The following is a 22,427-nucleotide window of genomic DNA, read 5'->3' on the forward strand; positions in this document are numbered from 1 at the left end:
CCGACTCTATGGCTGGCATTTTTACTAGAATAAATACTTGTATATGTATAAAAAGAAGACCTTATATAAATTCTGTATAATGTCAGCAACATTTATTTTTTCATGTTGTATATCCACAAGTTCCTGTTATTAGTTGGAATAGTTACAACACTGAAGGCTTTGCAATAAATTAAGGAACAACACAGGTACACAATCTCTCTCTCAAATCTCTCACGCCAAACTTTTGATACAACTTGATATTCCTGTGCAATATGTTGTTTGGATGCAGTGGGATAATAACTCATGACAGCAGCAGTCTTCCCAGTGTACAGACAATGCATATAATAAAAGTACCCTGAGAATCAATAACTGAAATGTGCTTTTTACTCAACTTCAGTAGCTGAGTATGGAAACTATATATAAACATGTATGGCAACAACACAGGAGTATAGTATTGGTTCAGTAGGAATAATTATTTTTTGAAATTTGTACAATTGCATGTGAAAGAAATGACAATTAAATATTAATGAACAGAAATGCCATTGAACACAATTTGGCTAGATATAGAACATATTTCCACACCTGTTAAAAAAGGTGTCGAAAGATGAAACAATGGAAGGAGGTTGCTAGAACAAAATGGTAATTCTTTTTTACTTAACGTATTCAACTGTGAGCAAAACAACTTCATAACCAGTTAATTACTATTTTCAGTACTGAGGAATTATAATCCTAGCCAAAAAATGTATGACTAGACTTTCACAGTGCTATCAACATGTGTTTACATTGTAAACTACAAATTGTTTAACAAAATTGGCAAGACAGATACAATAGCAATAAAAACAATCAACTGTTTATATTAACAATGAACAACTAAGAAACTTATTATTCAATCAGTCCCTATTTTTAACAAGCGCAAGATTCGGTCACAGATTCCTTGTGATGGGTTTCTATTAACTACAACTGGCCAAATGTTTACAGTATATGTAAAACTTAATTTGACAGTGTTCATCACAGGGAAGATTTATGTTGATATATACTTAATCAATAAACATTAGAGATAATCTTGTTCTTAGTGTATTATTGGCCAGGCTTATACTGTAACTGTCAGTTGGCACAATCAATAGTTTTTGTTTCCTTCTAATTTTAAAGTGAGAAAAGATGGAAATTACATTACTGATACAGAAAACATAATTTGAATATACATACATACATACATACATACATACATACATACATACATACATACATACATACATACATACATACATACATACATACATACATACATACATACATACATACATACATACATACATACATACATACATACATACATACATACATACATACATACATACATACATACATACATACATACATACATACATCATTGAGAAACTGGAGGGTACCTAATAGCCAAACTTTGATTCAAGAACACCCATTTGACTTTCAATTATGTGAAGTGTATTTATCAAGTGGTGTGGTTATTTCATTATCAACATTATGTTGATTTTCACAAGTTTATCTAGTTGTAGTAACAACATATATTTTACTTCAATATGTCAAGTATAAAAGCTCTACAGTTGCTGAAATATTTAGTGAGAATTAAGAAAGGCCACTCTTGAGTCACATTAGATTCTGAGACTGACAGTCAAAGTGCTGATTATCATTGTTCACCACTCCAGGTCAGTTTGATGTTTTTAACTGGACGGGTTTGAGAATGGACATGTGGAAAACAGACACCCCGGTCAACTTTCACTGAGATTTTACAAGTCACATAAGGCTAATTCAAGATGTGTTCCACCGTGCTCATGCTCATGAGGACATTTGATCTCTTATCGTCCCTTTCAGGTCAACATTAACTTCAAATTAATTATTTATCAATACTGTGTTGATGCCAGTTATTTCTATAAGAGTTACACCTTCATAAATGATTCAATGAGCCTTAAATAATGGGTTCCCAGTTTTTGTTTCTTATCAAAAGTACAACGCTATAAATGAGAACACCCAATTTACAGCTGCTCTTCTTTACAGCACAATCACGTAGCCTTCATGGTGAACCAATCCTTTTTAGTTTTTAGCCAAGTAGCTACAGTTTCCATTCACCTGCCAGAATACTCTCATAGATGGAGTCAGTGAGTGGAATGTAGGACTTCTCAGAGTAATCCAAGAAATAGAGAAGATCAGAGAATGTTGAAGGGTTGAAGCCAGCCTCCACTAGTCGGAATTTCTGCTGCTTAAAGGTACCAGTCATTTCCATTGATTCCTGAAAAATAGATGACACAGTTGTGATCTTATTTTCCGATTATTTAATTAATAGATTTCAGCCATTATGCTTTGGCAAAGTGGGTGTAGAAAACTGCCTCAAAGGAATACCTTGAATTTCAAGTATGAATAAGTAAATATATATCACATATCACAATGCTGCTTTTTCATGTTGTCAGCTGCAACCCCCTAAGTGCTGTATTAAGCCAATCCTGCCAGAAGGGGACAGCACTGTCCCAATAAAACAGCAAAGACATTAACAAATGTCCTTGATGCTCCTGTTTAATTTAACAATCAACCTTCTGCAGTACGACTCATTTTCAGATTCTGATTGTGGACATATTTTTACCAAGACAGGTTTTGTAAAAATTTGGTAAAACAGATTCTCACATCAACAATTTATACAAGCACATTTTTAAAAAAAGCATCCAAGCTGACCTGAATCCTTATGAATAGTGGACGAGCATATGCAGGTAAATGCTTCAGAGCATAGTCAAATAACTTCTTCCCATCAAACGTGCAGTTGGGCCTCACAATAATGGCTGCCATTCCAGCTCTTCCCTCGTGTCCTGTGGATACAATGGCTTTCCATTAGTTTTACTATTTTTCAACAATGGTGTCTCAATTAAGGAGATCTGACAAACAATGTTTAATTCTGATTTCAGGCAGGGAGAAGTGCATCTCAAGAGAGTTGTATGGTTTAATTGTTAATATTACATTAATAATTAATTTCACATTGGGGACATTAATAATATTAACACTCCATGACCATTCAGGGCAGCTTCAACTGTTTGCTTGTCAACATCAGAAAGTTCCATGAGTGCATGTTACAGACAATACGCGCACACACAGTTCCTATAAGCATGCTGGTTTCAGTCAGAGGAGGGCCCACACAAAGTACCTGGAATTTCAACTCCGTAAACATTGGCCTCCTGGATAAAGTCCACCAGTCCAAGTACTTCTGTCACCTCTGTGGTTGCCACATTTTCCCCCTTCCACCTGAAATCATATCCACTTGCATTTTATGAATGCCTTTTAACACACAATAAATGATGGTATGGTGTGTAAGGTTTTAGAATACTACAACAGAAAAGTAGTCTGTGTTATCAAGCAGAATACAAGGAGTTGTACGATATTCTTAAAGGATCAGTACAATAAAATGAAACCAAGATCAAGGAAAAAGGCAGGGTGATAAATTGTGTTTATACCAGCTGCAGTAGTGCCTTGTACACCACAGCATTTCTGTCATGTTAAATTGAAAATTTAATTTTAACATCTTCATTCATGTAGCTAAAACATTTCCATTGTGAAGCAAGTGATAGGTACAGTAAAATCACACTTCGTACCTAAACGTGTCCCCCACTCGGTCCTTGAAACAGATGAAGTCCTCATCATCTTCAGCCATCAGGTCCCCTGTGTTGAAGTAAGCATCTCCTTTCACAAACACATTCCTCATCAGCTTCTTCTCAGTCAGCTGCTTGCTTCCTGCATAGCCAAAGAATGGGCTGGTGGGACCCACCTTGGACAAGAGAAGGCCTGTGTCACCTGAAAGACAGCCATGTAAGGGGAGACATTTTATACACCCGCTGGGATCAAATTATTTTTTTAACAGGATATGACAATATTATTACAATATTACAAAAGCCAGAAAATCAGTCACACAACTCTATAAGACATAAGCAGGACAAAATAATAACGTCCATAATCTTTTCCTGTACAACGAGCCAAAGAAATGTACAATTAGCTTTACAAACATTTATCGAAGTACTGGAACTCCCTGAGTAGCAACAGTACTACTGGTTGGAGAAGACTTGATGAATTACAAGGTATTTGTGTACAAGGTTTGAATATGTTTGAATATGCTAATATGCTCTTACCCTTTTTCACGTGTTGACAAAATCCCTGCTTGTCATGCACTGGCTCATCTTTGATTATGTCGTATTTCACCAAATCATACTTGAAAATAAGCTAAGAGACGGACACAGACACAGATTATATTTAGTTCATATGTGGATATTACTGGGGATCAGAACTGGGCAGTATTGCAGAAATCAAGCATTGTGATGGAGCCTAATTCCAAAGGTCAGAGCACAGAATTGTATGGTCCCTCTGGGACTTTGATGGTGTGTGCTTTACACACATACAAACAAGAATATGGCATAAGGTATTTTAGCCAATGGCATTGAACTACTAGAGCTTGGTAATGGCTCTGAGAAAATAGGTATTATACTATTTGTTGTGTTAATTTGATTATGTTCAAATATATATATGTCATCTGATTATGTTCACAAGTCACTAAATTACATGGACCACCCATGCTTAGTATTATTAATGAATCTATTGTATCTGGCCATGTCCCCGACGATTTCAAACAAGCTGTTATTAAGCCCCTTCTTAAAAAAACAAACCAGGATCTAGGTTGTCTTAGTAACTACAGGCCCATTTCAAATTTGCCATTTCTCTCCAAAATTTGGCACCTCTCCTCAAATCAGCTTTATGAACCTCTCCAGTCTAGATTTTGTCTTCACCACAGCACTGAAACTGCATTAGCTAAGGTAGTCAATGATCTATTATTAGCCTCTGACGCGGGCTCTATCTCTGTTCTGGTTCTTCTAGACCTAAGTGCGACTTTTGACACTGTGGATCATGAGATTCTCCTGGAACGTATGGAAAACTATGTTGGGATTTCTGGTACTTCACTTCAGTGGTTTAGATCGTATTTATCTGATAGATCACAATATGTCCACTATGATGACTGCTCATCCAGAAGCTCCACTGTCAAATACGGAGTACAACAGGGTTCAGTTCTAGGTTCACTCTATATGTTGCCTTTAGGAAACATAATTAGAAGCTCTGGGGTAAAGAGCTTTACGAAAGTGCATAGGTCACTGATCATAACAACAACCCCAAACATTGCGGGTAGCCAAAACATCAAGCATACACTGTGAAACCACTACCATCTATACCAGGGGTACTCAATTAGAAACTCAAAAGGTCCACTCACCAAATTTACATTCAGTCCAGGGTCCAGAACAGTGATGGTGTGTTTTTCTGGCCCTTACCTCAGAGTTCTGGGGGTATTTTTGTTCAAAGTGTCTGCTTTGTATCATAGTGGCGTTTCACGTTAGCTCTACCACGTTTGACAAAGGCAACCGTCTCATTGCAGATTAAACACATTGGTTCGGTGCTCCCCACCGGCAACAAAAATGCATACTTGTCAGTGCATTCTGTAAAATAATTGTGATTTTCGGAATCAACTTTTTGTTTTTTGCTGGGTTTTGTCATGCCATGACATTAAGTATTAAGTATCGAACTCCTGAACTAGCATCACATCAAGTATAGAATGTGCATGCATTAGCAGGGCAGCTATGGTGGCGTATACGGCGGCCGGTTCTGGTGGGCCGGTCTGGATCAAAGTCCAGGGCCAGTTTTTACTCCCAGGCCATCCCTGCCGCCCTGCAACATTAAGCCCCACCCCCCCAGCACCCCCCTGATAAAATATGTTCCCGCGGCTTTGCCGATGGCCAGTCTGCTACTGCAGAGATGCGGCGCGGTGGTGGATTTTCAAGTCATATAATTTTAAATTCTCATGCTGTCAGGGGGTGCTGCATCACCCTCAGCACCCTTGGTTCATGCTGTCAGGGGGTGCTGCAGCACCCTCAGCACCCTTAGTTCCCGCGGCCATGCGCCATGATTTTAGCTAAGGAAGAAACAGGTAGGCTGCCGTTAGCAAATCGATTAGCTTGCATTGTTGCGTGAATCACAGAGGTTGTGGCCAATGTTGAGTGAGTGAGTGAGTTGTCATGGTGATTATTATTACAGTTCCTGATTGGATCTTTGGATTGGTCAGAGAAGATAGAAACCACATAGGAAAAAAATATACGCATGAAACCACACACCAATGAAAACTCGCTTGGATCATGACTAAATTAGAATATTGATTTTGGCTTTGGTCTAAATTGTATTGCGTCTGGGTCCGGATCCTGACCAGGGTCCGCCTATTGAGTACCCCAGATCTATACCATAATTTCAGGAATCTACACAAGTGTGTTTGTGTGTCTGTCTGTGTGGTTTTATAGTGCAACAAGTGTCCAACAATTATTTTGAGAACCGAGCACTGTGCAAAGTTGTAATTTTGCATATGTCATTTGTTTCAGACCCCAAAGACATGCTGTGCTATGTTTGACATTGTTTGGGTAAATGCTTCGACATCCATACAAATAAATTGTAGTGACGATGCTCTTGGCACCCAGAATGCACCGCGGCAGGCAGAAAAGTTAATTATAAGGTTTTAGCTTAGTTAAATAAGCATTGTTTAGAATTTTGTTGTGTTCGTCCTGTTTTGATATGTGTAATGTGATGATCTGTAGTTTGGATAATTTGAGTGTTCACCCTGATTGCTACTGTTAATAATAACAATAATACATTTTATTTATATAGCGCTTTTCAAGGTACTCAAAGTCGCTTTACAGAATCCAGCATTCATTCAGACACAATCAAACGCCTACCGCCTCTCCGACCACCACCAACATTCGTTAGCAACATTCATTCACACGATGCATGTCTTTATGATGGTGCGGGAAACCAGAGTCGCAGAGGAATGTAAACTCATGTAAACTCCACACAGAAAGGACCTGGAAGCGACCGGGGTTTGAACCAATGACCTTCTTGCTGTGAGGCGACAGTGCTAACCACTGAGCCACCGTGCTGTCAGTGTTGGCTAATTAGATGGCTTTATAAGCTGTCCGATGTAAAAGTGTGCCAGTAATAATACAGAGTCGTGAGCAATATTCCTTCTCAATTCTTGAACGCTAGCCGGCGCTACACTGGTGTCAGAAGTGAGATCGTTATGACGACGAATTGCGGAAGATGGAGGAAGATGTTCAGCGGCAAAGGGATAAGTTCCTAACCCTCAGACGGCGGGAGAAGACGGAACATCAACAGTCCGGTCCTGCAAGCGAGGATCTGCGCCGGGAGAGTCTGCCCAACGCTATGACTGGAGTAGCTCGCCATGGCGCGAGAGGAGTGGAAGAAAATCCGGGGTGGGAGAGTCTGCTCCCCATTACAGCTTGGATGCATTACTGGGGGCACAGGCCAGCAACGTTTTTCTATCCTGCCGTTCAACGAGCCCCAATGGGCAGGTACAGAACATGCTCCACTGCAGAGAGGCAAAAGACTATACCCAGCCACGTCCTGACGGTGCAGCAGCCAGTAACCCACGACCAAAGGTGGGTTTTAAGCCTCTGCGGTATGCTGGCACAGCTTCCCCCGAGCTCTACCTCGTCCAAGTCAGACTAGCCGCCCTACACAATGGATGGAGCGCTGAAGAGACCGCTGGTCACGTAGCCCTGGCTCTAGAGGGTAAAGCATTGAAGGTGCTGCTGGACCTGACGTCAGCTGAACAAAGGAACTTCATGGCTTTGGGGACATCCTTAGAGCAAAGGTTTGGGCAACAAACCTCAACCCAAGGTATGCGGAACCAGCTCGCCCAACGTCGCCGGCAGCGGGATGAGACACTGGAAGCTTACGCTGCTGACATACAGTTCTACGCGCAGTGTGGGTACCCCAATTTTGACCTTGCAGCCCCGGAGGAGCTGGCACTGAATGCCTTTATCCAGGGGCTTGGAGCGGCTGACAGAACATCTCCGCATCCTGGCCCCTGCAACCCTCAACGCCGCGTTGGAAGAAGCTGAGAGAGTCGAGGCTGTGCTGTCCACATCATCTCTACCCCAGCCTCAAATCCGTCAAGCGGATATTGGCGACAACAAGGGCGACAGCAAGATTGCCTGTCTGGCTCAACAGCAACCACCACAACGATCCCAGAGGCATGGACAATCTGAGTCCTTCTACCGCCGTGGAGAACCAGGGCACATCGCACAAGAATGTCCTGCCCCGGCGCCACACCAACTCAAAGTTCGCCACTCGAGAAACTAGAGAGGGGTAGCACTGCGGGGAGAATGCCACCCACAGGATTAATTCTAGTCCCCAACAACTGCACTGCTCAAATTGGCAGATTGGGCCATGCTCATGGACTTTACCTTCCCTGTCCCCTTGATGGTTTTCCCTACGGGCTCTGGTGGACACCGGGGTCACCATATCCCGGAGACGAATGGCCAACGGTTGCCAAGGTGGACCCCTACTGACTGTAAAATCCAGACAGTGACTGGGGGACTCGCAGGGATGTGGGGTAAACAACTTTTGAGGGTGCAGACTGGGACCGCTATTACTGTGAACCATGAGTTTTGGTTGGCTGACATCCAGGAACCCTGTATCATTGGGTTGGACCTCCTGATTCGTTTGAAGGCCTGGGTGGATGTGCTGAAGAATGTCATCCACCTTGACACAGAGACTGTGGCACATCGACATAGCCAGGGAGAAGTGGATATGCATGACCAAGCTCAGCCGGCAGTCCTGGTTGTTTGCCACCCCGGGAACCTACAGCGGAAGCTACACTCCGCCAGTCAGATCAGTTATCCGATTCAATCGGACCACATGCTCGGGCGGTCCCTAACCAGCTACCAGCAATTACTTTGACAGCAACATCAGCCCAGTCAGTGGCTCCGGGGCCTTCTGTGATCACGATCCAGGCAGTACAGAACCTGTGGCAGCGCAGCAGTGAAGGACTGGATCCGCAGCAAAGTCAACAGCTGGGAGACCTGGGGCCCGTTCTCCGTACATCGCTAACTCAGTTAGCTGGATTTGATTGTTGATGATTTGTCATCATCTTGGATTGTTCGGTTCTTTGAAGCTCATTCTGTACTTGCTGTCATAGCAACAAGTCTTTTAGCTTAAACCTGCTCGGGAGCAGGCTTATTTTATGTAAAGAAGATTTGATTGCGGCTTTACAAGCAGAGGTGATACAGGAAGTCTGTCACAGCCATGTCTTGTCATTTTTCCGACAAAAACCTGTTGCGGGAGGTGCAAAAATAATTAGCAGAATTTGATATTAATCGCACATTGCGTGATAAACAGATCCAAATAGCACAGCAAGACAGGCTACTATACTTTTAGAGAGATGGCCTATTTTCTCGTGAGGGGGTCATTAACAACATTAATTTGTTGGAACCACATTAAATTAGATTGACATTAGATGATAAACAAAGTCATTGGAAAATATGAAAATACAAAGACAAATAGGCCAAGCCTACTGTAATAAGCGATAAAACATCTAACGTGGTCACTACATTCAATTTGTCTGCTTCTTTTTGCCAGCCCTCTCCTGGATTTTGCAGACTCTGAGGTGTTCCCTGCCATTTTGATTAAATCCCCCAATTTGGAGTAAGCTTTGAGCAAGCTCTTGCTCTGTTTGGCTCTGTTGCGGAAAACACGGGGCGCTCTTTTTGGCCATGGTGAGCAGCCATAGACTTATGTGAGCAGCCAATAGCAGCATTGCTTATCAAGTTTTTACTATCAATACATAGCCCCTTTTAGACCAACGCATAACTCAATCCAGCTATACTAATCATAAACAATAAGGGTGTTGGAAGAACCAAATTAGACAGATAATGATTAGCACGATGATGTCATCTTGGATGTGTCATTTGATCTCAGATGTAATAAGCGACGTACAGGCCCCAGCTCTGGGACTTTTCGGATATCTTTGCAGCACGGGATGAAGATTGCACAAGAACTGGGTTGGTACAGCATTCGATAGACACTGGTTCTGCCGCACCAATGAGACTCAGCCCTCATTGACTGGCACTAGCCAAGCGTGAGGCGGCCAAGTTAAAAATCAGAAGGATGGCGGCAGCAGGTGTGATCGAACCCTCGAGCAGCCCTTGGGCCACCCCAGCCGTCCTAGTCCGGAAGAAGGACAACACGTGGTGGTTCTGCGTCGAGTATCGGAGGTTGAACGCCGTGACTCGCAAAGACTCCCCGTATTGACAAGGCTCTGGACTGCATCGCTGGATCACGGTGGTTCAGCTCACTGGATCTCCGGAGTGATTATTAGCAGATAGAGTTGGCACCCGAAGACAAGCCTAAGACCATTGGCCAGGGGCTTTGGCAGTTCCGGGTCATGCCCTTTGGCCTCTGCAATGCCCCTGCCACTTTCGAGAGGTTAATGGAGCGGGTCCTGACAGATGTTCCGCAGAGCCAGTGTGTGGTCTACCTTGATGACTTGCTGGTCCACGCCACTGACTTTGGGGGGGCCTTGGAGAACCTCCACCGGGTCTTCAAAGAGATCCGGGGAGCTGGACTGCGCCTCAGCCTGAAGAAGTGTGACCTCCTGCGGTGGGAGGTCAAGTTTTTGGGCCATGTAGTCAGGGAGAAGGGTGTGGCCACCGACCCAGAAAAGGTGGAAGCAGTAAGATACTGGCCGGTACCTCGACACATTGGAGAGGTGCTCAGCTTCTTGGGGCTCGCTTTGTACTACAGTCGTTTTGTCCAGGAGTTCGCATCCATCGCCAGTCCCCTACACCGCCTCCCTGACAAGGGGTGGGAATTCATCTGGGACGATGATTGTGCGCTGGCTTTTGCACAACTTTGCGCCGCCTTGACGGATGCCCCCGTCTTAGCGCTGCCAGATCCCAAATGTTGATTCATCGTTGATACTGACGCAAGTGACGTGGGGATTGGGGCAGTACTGTCCCAGGAAGGAGAAGGTGGAGAGAGAGCGGTGGCTCTCTTTAAGCCAAAAAAATTTGAGCCTATCAAATTCGACCCGAAAAATTTAGAGCTTAAAAAATTCTTTTTTGCACTATCTGCCGATTTTTTACATCCGGGATATCGAGGACAGGTAGAGCAATCAAGCCTCAATGCAATCAAACCAACTTCTGCCCTATCAGATCACAGACCTTCAGTCAAGCACTCCGAGGAAGAGGGAAACCTTCAAGCTCAAGAAGAAGAGGAAAAGAAGTATGGCTACCCGTGACCAGACCCCCACCCCTCGGCTCGAAGCAACGGCCCCGGTGGATGTAGGTGGTATTGCATTTACGGTTAGGTTCCCGACTCTTCCGGTCGTTTTTATTCTATTAACTCCAGTCAACATTTACAAAACTATCTCCCCCAATAATTTTTGTTCGATTCTCGAACCTGGCTCATACTACATAATAATCGGGTCAAATTTGATAGGGTCTAATTTTTATGGTTGAATTTTTACAATCACATTTTTTTAGGCTCGAAATTCAGCAACCTGAATTTTATTTTACATTGAAATATATTCAGATGAGAATTCAGTGTTGTTTAAATTTCAATATTAAGTATTCGATGCCTTTTAAAATTCAAAACATTATCGCACTGATTTGCTTCCATAAGTTCACAACGACAAAACACACAGATCACTTTGGTCTTGTCAATGGAACCATTTGGCAACATTTTAAAAGTGAACTTTCCCTTCAGAATCTTATTGGGATCTAGGCTTTATCAGGAGTCATGATGATGCATTGAGCATTCTTTCATATTGATAATTGAAATAAGCTTAATGTAGATTGTTCATATGAAGATTTCTGAGATGTAAATCATGTTATCAACATATCAAATTCATAATTGGTATAGGTTTAGTAGCCTAATAATTATGAAGGCTACATAAATAATGTGCATCTCCCTAAAGCATGACTGGACAGTTCAGAAATGGTCAAATGTGTATTTTAAACCTGTAGTTTTTTCCACAGATGTCCTTAGGATGTAAGCTTTCAGAAAATACATGGTTTAGGTGGTTGAATCAGTTTCACTAAATGGCACAGCCCAAAAAATTATCAGCCTTATAGCCTACTCCATTTACCAATGCCGAATTTATTATGCATGGGCAGCATACTAATATGGAGAGAAGGACGTGTCTATTGTCTCATTGAATAACATCCTGAGGGTATAAACTTTCAGAAGATATATGGTTTTAATGGTTGAATCAGTTTTGACTTCATGTTACAGACTAACATGTAGCAATGAAATTCTGGGAATGACCAAATTACAGTTGAGCAACCTTCTTTAATTTGGAAAACAATTCTAAAATAAAGGGGTTTTCTTTCTTCTTTTTTTCAGTCGTTAGAAAAACTAGCATGTTAGCTAAGGTTAACTCCAGATTAGCTCACGGTTGTTATGGCAATAAAAAAACACACCAGGTTTTCTTTTGTAGCTACTTGGAAAAAACATTTTTGTCATCTCTTTCTGCCTGAAACAGATGCCTAGGTCTGAACACGGCCAAAATCACAACATATTTCAGACCCAGATTAAGAAATCAACAAATGCTGTTCAACTTGTAATGGGTAAATAAAGTATGGTATTGCCTAGATGTAGGTAAAAAGCTTGCTTTTGTCATAATGTTTGCAGAGGGATCTTTGTGACTTAACTAATGCTATTACAGTCAGAGAATGTCTCACAAGGGTGCTTTGGCCACTGAAGGGAAAACTTGGGCAACTCTGACTTACTTTCCTCTTCCTCGAAAGAAACCTCCTTATGTCCATCTTGTCTGTGGAACAGTCATGTCTGAAGTGCTAGCTACAAGCGCGATGTGTCAATCAAAGAGTATGGGAGTTGAATCTGCGTGCGTGATGCTGTTTGTCGAGAAAACACGGAGTGGAATTCTATTCTATTGCTTCCTACTGATAAAGTGGAAAAGATTTGATTGTGAAGCAATGGAAAGATCGCTGGACTAGTAAAGCAGTCATGCACTAATATTTTGATCGCAAATATGGGGGGGTCCAAACTATTATTTTTTTTAAGTGAGGGGGACGTGACCCCCCCAAGTTACATTGTGGTGACGCCCATGACCATACCTATGCACATAAAACATTATCTTCTTGTTTTCAATAACTATATATTTCCATCTTCACTTATTGTAAACTAGCACAGTTCATGTTAGGTTTTAGAGACAAACTGCTTCCATAAATGTTGGCCTGTACATACTAGTACACATTTCCTGGTGGAGTCATTTTCAGGCACCCAATGGGATTGCATGCTACATATGTCTCTGTGGTGACAGTTCCTTAGCAACAAACACAGATAGAGCTAGAGTCAGGATGCACCATGCTGATATTCAAATGGAGTCGAGTAGTAATGGCTTGGGGATGCATGGAGAGGATTCAGGAATATATATATATATATATATATATATATATATATATATATACATATTTATATATCTATGGATATAGATATACGTAGATATAGATAGATATAGGATAACTATCTCTATAGAGATATAGATCATGTGCAAATGGAGGGTAAATCCAAATATGACACTTAATCCTTATTTTACATGTTTTGTAACTTCATTCTGGGTCAAGAGGCTTGGGCAGTGAGATATCCAAGAATAGTTAAGGTACTGTAACAGATAAATACAAACTAAGTCCCCTCACTCCCCTCCTACTCTGATAATACTATCCGTGTGTGGAGTCTGGTGACCCCTGCCTTGCTTGCTTGCCTTTCATACAACAGCTCTAGTTTTAGTAAGCATCAATCCTTCAACAGATACCATTTAAGTAACTACACAATGTTATGCACATTTTGGGATTAGCAAAAAAGGAATACATATGATTAATTTGTTGCTTGTAATGACTTTTTAAATGACCTCGAGTGAAGACAACTGCAGTTGCCATGCTTTCAACTGTCTCCTGTTACCATGTGACAGATCACTGTAAAAGTAGATTCAATCAAGATCAGTATCTGTTTGACAATGCAGTCTACAGTACTAATGTGTCTTATGCGATTATAAGCTTAGATGTTTAAATTGAAGGTAAAATATAATTGTTAAGGTTCCTAAATATAAAGTACCATACATGCATGTATTGGTTGCCCAAGCAAATATATTTCACAATCTCATAATTTCTCAAGATGTACTGTATGACTTTACAAACTAGATTCAGCAGCTCTGGTAAGCTTCCTGCTGACAATGTTTGACATCTTGGTCGCCTAGAACCCCATCTGCAACCTAGATAATTCCTTACCTATATATAGAACTGTGTGCTCCTCCCCCATCATGTGGTTCATGGGTCAAGTAGCCATGTGCTCGTCTATAGGTAGTTTAAATCCTTTTTAGATCAGAGACTAATTCGCACAACTTAAAATTCATTCATGGCATTCATAATTTGACAACCAGTTTGTAATATCAACATTATCCGTGTATAATTTCTGTATTGTATTTTAAGAATTGTTAAGGTGGGTTAGAGCCTTATTGGATCTTAGTTAAGTCAAACATGCTTCTAACTGATGTGGCTCTCCTTAGCCTGTTTGACATGGTCCAGGAACAAACTCATTCACACACACACAAATCCAGATATAGAAGGATTTTTTTGTCAAATAATATGGAAAGAATTTCTAAAACTGACTCCCCTAGTAGCATATCTCAAACTAGAAGAGACAGTTTTAGTATTTAGTATCTCAAACTAGCTGTTGTATCTGTATTTAGTTGCTAAAATAACTATGCTAATGCATGCAAAACACTTTTTGGAGCCATGTGTGTGAGGCATATTCGGAAAGACCCATATTCTTTACTAGATTTGAAATAAGTAAAGAGCCACAGTTGGGCTACCACGCAAACCATATGTCAAACAAACTCACTTTATAAAAGAAGTTGGAACGTCCCACCACTCCGATCTTGCCAATATGGTTCATGAAACACAGGTTGCCCTCGGTGGAACCATAGAGCTCACACATGCGGACTTCACCAAAGCGCCGATGAAACTCCCGCCATACATCCTGTCGTAGCCCGTTTCCCACTCCCATATGCACCTTGTGAACTTTTTCTCCCTCGACCTGATGGGAAATGTAGTACAAAAAGAATGTTAACAAAAACAGGAAGCATAATGTATAGTACATGCATAATGCAATGGTATGTTACAGCACACTGACAGTAATAAACAATTAGTTAATAAACGGAGTTAAGGCCAATTTTGACTACCTAAACCTGGTATTCCGTTTTAAACTGACATGAACACAGGCCAGTTTCTCACTCAAATGATTGTGGTCCTGTGAGCACGTGCTTGTATTGAGGGATAAAAGGTGTGTGAGTGTGTGAACAAGGGAGTGTGTGCGCAATGCATATGTATAGAAGTGTGCACACCTGAGTAGTCTTAATAAAGGAGTCAGTCACACCACCACATTCTGAATCTGGCAGTGGGACAGTACTATACCATGGGATATGACTGCCCTATCTGCTTATCCTATTACTCACTGTTCCCCAATTGTGGTCCTCAGAGTGGAGGAAAACAAAAACAGAGCTCAATCATCATATCATATTCATTATTCATAACCATTTGAGTCAGTAACAATACTACATGGCTGAGTGAGTGTTCCAGCTTGGCTTTGAGTGTTAGCATGTGTATCTGCTTGTCTCAAGCGTGAACACATGTGCATGCATTGAAAGCAAATGTAAAGATTGTCCATGTGTCCATGCTGGTGGTCACATATCAGTTATTTTGTGTAAATGTGTGTGTATGAACATGATTGTATTGATGAAGTCAACTTCTGCCCATCAGCCTGTGTACACAGCCAGCCTTGTGCCTTGTCCATTGGGCCAATGGGGGAAAAGAAGAGACAAAGGGGGCTTTGAGCACTGTGCACTTGTTCAGTCCTAGCAAGCATTTGTGTGTGTGTGTGTTTGTTTGGGTGTCTATTTGGTGTCCCTAGATACTCCATGGGAAGACAGACACAAACAAAAGTTTATCCTGTCCTTCCATCATGAAAATGCAACACAATTGGGTGCAATGTTTTTAGAACATCGGTTCATTCTGGTGTCGGCTGCCTCCGACCGAGGAAGAGAGAAAGTGAAGTTTTCCAGGAAAGGCATATAATTGTTGAAACAAATTTGATTAAATAAATGTTAAAGGCTACAGAAAACCCCCTAACTTGTGATGCTCATACCACTGCACATCAACCTCATGGTTGTTATTTTGCAAGGCAGTGACCTGGAACTCAATAATTCATTCAAATTTTTAACAACAACCCTCATTATGTAAACTGTTTAAATGGTAAACTCTTACAAACCATCAATAGTAGAGTTAGACTAATATTGGTTTGTCATTACCAATACCAATATGTCTGGACAGCCTTTGCCAATATATAACACATCATCTTTTTTTGGAATGCCATAAATTGACCAAAACCAATACAGAAAACTGCTTTACACTGATAATTTGATTGTCCTCGTGAATTCAATTGTTCCAAAATCTGTCTAGAAGAGCCATTCAACTACTATGAGCAGTTGTGGCTTGTGACATGCATGCACCTGCACATATTTATTGAAAGTCTGACAGACTTGTCAGATTACCAATTAGAGCATTGGTGATCGATCAATATCAGATGATTGGCACAATAGATTGACTACTAGAAAGCCTATGATAGGGGGTAATAAACAATTGAGAAACAATTAGAGTAATTAATAATAGATTCTCGACCAATGCTAAACTATTGATTTACCACTGACAGAGTAATAAAGCATTGACAACAAATTGTCAAATCAAAACCTAATCTAATTGTTTAATCAATGTTGACATTAACAATTACCATGTTTTCCGCACTTTAGGGTGCACTGGATTATAAGGCACACTGTCAATGAATGGTCTATTTTCGATCTTTTTTCATATATAAAGCGCACCGGACTATAAGGCGCATTAAGCAAACTTGGCGCAGGACATCTTCTTGCTTCCTCCACTTCCGTACCATTTCAAGTTGAATTTCAAGTGCCATTTTGGGGTCCTTATACACACACTGTAGTATTATGGTGAAGCACAGTATGTATTACTCCGCGACACTCCTGACTACGGTAGCCGTAATGCTGCAAGCGGTGCGGCTTTGTAGTTTACCAAAGTCGTACTAAAATATTTAGACAGAGCGTCGTGTACCTCACAAAATCGCTTTGAGGTCAGTAAGCACAACCAGAATTAATACATATATAAGGTGCGCCGGATTATAAAGCACACTGTCGTTTTTTTAGAAAATGTAAGGCTTTTAAGTGCCTTATAGTCAGGAAAATACGGTATATCAACTGATAAATTAGATAAATACCTCGGGCTGGTTGCAGAGGTATCGGCAAAGCTCACCGATATACTGAAAGATAGTTACATCATAATTTCTACAGTCACTCCAGAATTGTGAGGCTGAGAATTTCTTTTTCAGGACACATGTAGCACCTATGAGAGGGAGAAGAGCATAATTATGAGAGTTGCATATGCCAAATAGCAAACTTTTCAACTGGGTCTTGGGTTTCTCTTGACCAGACAATGATGGCTTGTGTACTTTGCCAAATAAACTCAGAACATTTGGTTCAGGTCCTTCAGTGATGCAGCTGTGACTGTATAAAGTATAAAGTTCTTTCACTATTAAGTAAACACAAGTTGCACTTATTTTGACTGTTTGACTCCCAGGAACATAGTGGTCCAAGATTTTGAAGGTCTTTGACCTGTGTTTACAAGACTGAGTTTGTCAGGACGTTGCACTGTCAACTTTGCAGGTATCAGGCACAAGTATACAACTAGCCAACAAATTGCCAATATAGTATTGCAAAACCATGGATGTGGATATGCAATATCTATTATAAATCCATAATAAAATAGAGGACAAAAGCCTGCTTTCATGAATGTGGTTTTGCAGAATCTATTTGTAATGTATGTGTCTTACAAATGATATTGTTAAAATGTATTTTGTTTATTTTTATTATATCATTTTTATAGTGGTGGAACAATCAGCTCACAATTCAATATCGTCACAATATCAGAATTGGTCCGAATTATAAACGAATACAGAATATTTTGGCACGTCTTTAAACAACTTAAATTCAAAGTCAGTTGTTATCTTTGGTTGCTATGTCCTTTCCAAATTCTTCCATTTGCATGGCAAAAATAACTAGAAGAGCCTTAAACACAACGGCGTGGAACTGGCAAATGAACATAACTTCCATTAACTTAAAATTTCAGAAATGAACAGAGATGTACCATGTTATAACTTGTCTGTTCAGGGTTATTGATTACATGCAAATCTAAATGACAAGATTCTCCTTTACTTAGATCTGAAACTACTAAACCAAAGAACATAAATTCTGTATGGAAGCCAATACTTGCTTTCATCTCCTGGTTGTTTTCAAATGAATGGTCAAATGGAGAATTGGAACTAAGGCTTAAATGTAGGAACTTCTGTATATGAAATTAAAACAAATATTAATGGACAGAAGGCAGTGGCGGATCCTACCCAGCAAAATGGTCCCTCCGATGCCAATCATCGAAGCAGCACTATGGTAGAGAGGGAGTGGGGTGTAAACCACATCCTTTTTGGTTGCTCCGTAAGCCCAAAACCCTGCAGCTGCCTTCAAAGACTGGATGTGGGTAATTATTGCAGCCTTGGGCAGACCTAGGACAATGTTAAAATATGAAATTGTGTTAGAACTTTGAATCTTTGTTTCTGGACTGACTTTCAGATTGTGGTTTCATGACTTATCATAATGTAAGTTAGCTAATTGTATAATCTTCTCATACATTCTGATAATCAAGCTTTAAACATATAGTCATATTTCCAGAAGTGCAAATAGTAATTTCTTATTCCAAATAATTGGCTGTAGTAGCAATGGTGTCTGCTCTCCCAAACAAATTTAGATGTAAACAGAGCCCATTGCCACCAGTGTAGGTAGGTCTGTGATTAGGGTTGCCACCCGTGCTGTAAAATACGGAATCGTCCCGTATTTGAGAATAAATAGCGCATTCCGTTTTGAATCAATACGGGACGTGGTTTGTCCCATATTTTCTGAGTTGTCTTCAATGCAGCATCCCATGAAAATTGTCCCCAGCAGCATTCTGTGAAGACTCGTCCTATTCTGCCCCGGATTGGGTAATACTCGCTGCCATCGTTGGTTTGATCGGTTTGTTTCAGGTTTACGGCCAATCCCAATCACAGGAGGGTGGGTCTCTTGGCGAAGAGTCAATTTTAAAGAATGGCGGAGTCAGCTCCAGATACCCACCGCGTAATAAGAAGTACACTTATAAAATGAAGTAGGCTTGACATGCTCCAATACTGAACACTACTACTTCTGGTCCACTGATGTTAAGTCTTTTTTTGTGGTCTCACTGTCAAACTTTGTTGGCCTATGTTTATTATTGTCATAGCTCCGATTCAGCTATGACGACATGACCACTTGAGTTGTGATAGAGACTGAGTTGTTGATTAACCACCACTGGCACGTAATAGGGCCAGGGTCATCATCACTTTCTTGCAGTCTGTCAACATTTAATCAATCATATTCGGCAGCAAACTGTTGTGGAAAATCTTTAGTCGCTTTCATTTTCAGTCTGAATAACCGCAGAAAATGTGAAAAAAACCTGCTGATTTTGTTTGGGTTTATATGTAATGTAGACTGTACGGCCTAAATTTGTACAGTTAACAAAATTGCACTGCTTCCAAAGCAGTGCAATTCCAAATGCATCACCATTGTAGGATATGTCGCTTTGGATACAATTTGATAAATGAATAAATAACTATTATTTGATCAAATCTCAGAGGAAGTAAATGTAGTTAGCCTACAGTGTGTTAACAAGCTTTTTAAAACATTTGTGTTGTAGGCTAATAGTTGTCTCGCTTGGGAAAAAGATTCTCAGTGACAGACACAAACTTGTACAAATAAACTTTGAATAAAAGAAAACTCTACAATTAATATGTTATATGAACACTTACCAGTGGTGCCAGAGGTAAAAATGTAGAGAATGGCGGTCTTAAGGGAGGACACAGACCTCAGGCTGGGTAGGATTGGCTTGTCAGAGGCCTGCTCCATCTTGTCCAACAGAGTCTGGACATCCATGCATAAACTCTCCTTCTTCATGGCCCACACAGATATGTTGTCCTCCCGAAGGCTGGGTAAGATGTCCTCTAGAGTGTCCAACAGGTCTGAGGAACAATGGTGGGAAAGTGACTCAAACTAATGGAAATTTGTGACTGAAGGTGATATTCAAGGTTCAACAACATCCAAGGCACTGAACAAAAGGGACTTGTGGAAGTGACAAACAAGCCTTTGTTTTAAAGATGTGATCTGATGAGACTAAAGTGGAAGTTTCTGGCCTGAACACTCAGCAGTATGTTGGGTAAATCTAACACTGTGCATCAGTGAGACAATCTCTGATTACAAATGGTCAGCTTTGCTTGACCATATTCTGTAGAATAGATTTTTATTTAATTCCACAAAGTAAACTGAACGCATTTACTACAGAATGTCATGTGTGGCAAAATCCAATGAGAATCAGAATGAAACCTGTTTGACAGGTCACAGACTTGAGTTGCAAGAAATACTACTAACACCATGTAGTTCCTTTTGACCCAAGAGAAGAGACTCAATGTAAATGTTAGAAATGAGTTGCTATGATTTAGCCTAGAAAACAACACTTATTGGAACTTAGTTTGAAACCAATAAGGGATAGTCACTGAAATAGTGTTTACAGACAGCAAATTAAACAAACTTGTGTGTGTGATGTGCAAATATCCCAACCAATTACTGTTGTTGCATATCTAATTCAGTTGGCAACAGATGAAAGCCATGAGCAAGAACTATTGCTTTCATAATACAATACGACTCTATACGGTGATAGTCAATGTACTGTATGTAGTTTTCACTTGGAAAAGTATAGTACCAGTGGAGTAACATAAAACAAGAGCATTTTGTGGGGGCTTTTGAATTAACGTTGTATTGATCTTGAGCTTGGACAAACAAGGATGACTCTTTTGGCTGTTCATGAGTCACTGACCCTAATTCACATCAAATATGAAATGGACAACACTAGACAAGCCTTAGACCAAATTTTGGGCCTATAATTGTTTCCTTGATAAAGCTATTCTAGCACTGGCATGCAGTATACAGCTCTGGAAAAAATGGAGACCACTAAACCTTTTTCTTTCATTTTTTAAAAAGGTTGAGAAGTACAATTTTGAGTAAGGAACAGAAGAATCCTCACTCAAAATTGTTCTTCTCAACTTTTTCCTTTTATTTTTTTTCGAGAGCTGCATGTACTCCTAAACTAAGTTATTTTCTGATAAGTTACTAAGCACAATATGTATGAGTCAAACCAAATATAATTTGTCACGGGGTAAGGGGTGTGACAGGTGGGTGGAGAAATCCAGTTTTCTGTTGAATTTCAATTAATTTCCTTTCCCATCCTTCTTATGTTACCTGTATATGACGTACTGTACAGAGGGCACTGTGTTGTAAAACTGCTTCGTTATCTAACATTAAGCCTACCTAACGACGGTGAAGGCTATGAACAGCTTGAGCGTAAGTGACACATTTGTTTGTCACAAGAAGTAAGTATCTAGGCTACACAACAATGCGTTTACCTGCACCAACAACAAGAGTCTTTGTCCCACAGCAATTGAAACAGTGAAGTAATGATCTTGACTTTATGTTAGTGTTGAGGAAAGCCACAGAGCATCCGAGTTTGTTCAACCCGAACCAAACGCACACAAAGTCGGGTTCGTTGTTCATCAGTAGCGCAACACAATCTCCTTTCTTCAGAGTCCCTTGTTCGAGGAATACATTGGCCACTTTGTTGCTTCTTAAGTTGATGTCTTGATAGGTGTAAGTTATCCCCTCAAAAATTAAAAAAGGTTTGTCAGGGATTCTTTCTGCCTGTTCGACAAATCTGTCCATGACAGTGAATACCTTTGAGGTTAATTTGTATAATTCCAGTTGAGCCCCGAATCGTATGACTCGAGACAAATAAAATACATCCTTCCAAAAGTAGGGAAAGCATAGTTTCTGTAAAACATGCACGGAAAACAATCCCGCCACAAAAGCTGTTACCCATCCTAGTGAGGAAAACATCATGCCTTTTCAGAGCAGTTTTTTTTAATAACTGGACAAAGGAAGAAAAAACGATTTTTCAAGACTGTCTACCCCAATACACTGTCGTAAAATTAAGTCCTTGCTGAAATACTCAAACCGTTCAATTAGTGTGCTGTGTCCTCTCGTTTCTATCCTTACTTATAAAACGTACATGAAATCATGTGACTATTGTGCAAGTATCTACCCCTGTGGGCGTGTCTATGTAGATGTGCGTTTCTTCGCATGCTTTCGGGTTGTTGCTTGCTGACTGTAGATAACAAAATATTTAAAAGAAGCCTACTTCCTTGCGTTGGGACATACATTAGAGCTAAGCTCGTTGTGACTTTGAGACGTAATTTCTTTTAATAAAATGCGGTCAGTAGGACACTGACTGCTGTTACATAGCCTATTAGACAACAACCGGAAACAGACTACACGATTACAGTAACTGTCAGTG

The 22,427-nt window shown here is 40.6% G+C and overlaps 1 protein-coding gene across 2 annotated transcripts; it reads right to left on the reverse strand.

Annotated features, from left to right (window-relative positions):
• Positions 1-70: 70 nt before the first annotated feature.
• On the reverse strand, positions 71-22,171 carry slc27a6 (solute carrier family 27 member 6). 2 transcript variants are annotated; one of them, XM_084693729.1, is made up of 10 exons: positions 21,484-22,171; positions 19,837-20,046; positions 18,364-18,522; positions 17,185-17,309; positions 14,740-14,934; positions 4,122-4,212; positions 3,591-3,789; positions 3,143-3,243; positions 2,683-2,810; positions 71-2,245 (listed from the first exon to the last, which is right to left on the reverse strand). In XM_084693729.1, exons 1-10 carry the CDS (start codon positions 21,971-21,973, stop codon positions 2,069-2,071), a joined length of 1,875 nt encoding a protein of 624 aa, XP_084549855.1. In that variant the 5' UTR covers positions 21,974-22,171; the 3' UTR covers positions 71-2,068. The 2 variants fall into 2 exon arrangements, with proteins under 2 accessions (XP_084549855.1, XP_084549854.1); XM_084693728.1 differs by having other exon boundaries at positions 2,683-2,813; positions 3,146-3,243; positions 21,484-22,169.
• Between the last annotated feature and the right edge of the window lie 256 nt (positions 22,172-22,427).

The sequence above is a fragment of the Hypomesus nipponensis genome, chromosome 27 (assembly GCF_054491055.1).
Source record: "Hypomesus nipponensis isolate SF chromosome 27, ASM5449105v1, whole genome shotgun sequence".
NCBI classification, from domain to species: domain Eukaryota; kingdom Metazoa; phylum Chordata; class Actinopteri; order Osmeriformes; family Osmeridae; genus Hypomesus; species Hypomesus nipponensis.

What these genes read in the sequence shown, in the direction of transcription:
- slc27a6 (XM_084693729.1), bottom strand. Translation starts at nt 21,973, where the DNA reads ATGATGTTTTCCTCACTAGGATGGGTAACAGCTTTTGTGGCGGGATTG. An exon ending in TTTTACCTCTGGCACCACTG is followed by an intron (nt 18,523 to 19,836) that starts GTAAGTGTTCAT and finishes ACATTGTCCTAG; the next exon opens with GTCTGCCCAAGGCTGCAATA. An exon ending in TTGTCAACACGTGAAAAAGG is followed by an intron (nt 3,790 to 4,121) that starts GTAAGAGCATAT and finishes GCTGTCTTTCAG; the next exon opens with GTGACACAGGCCTTCTCTTG.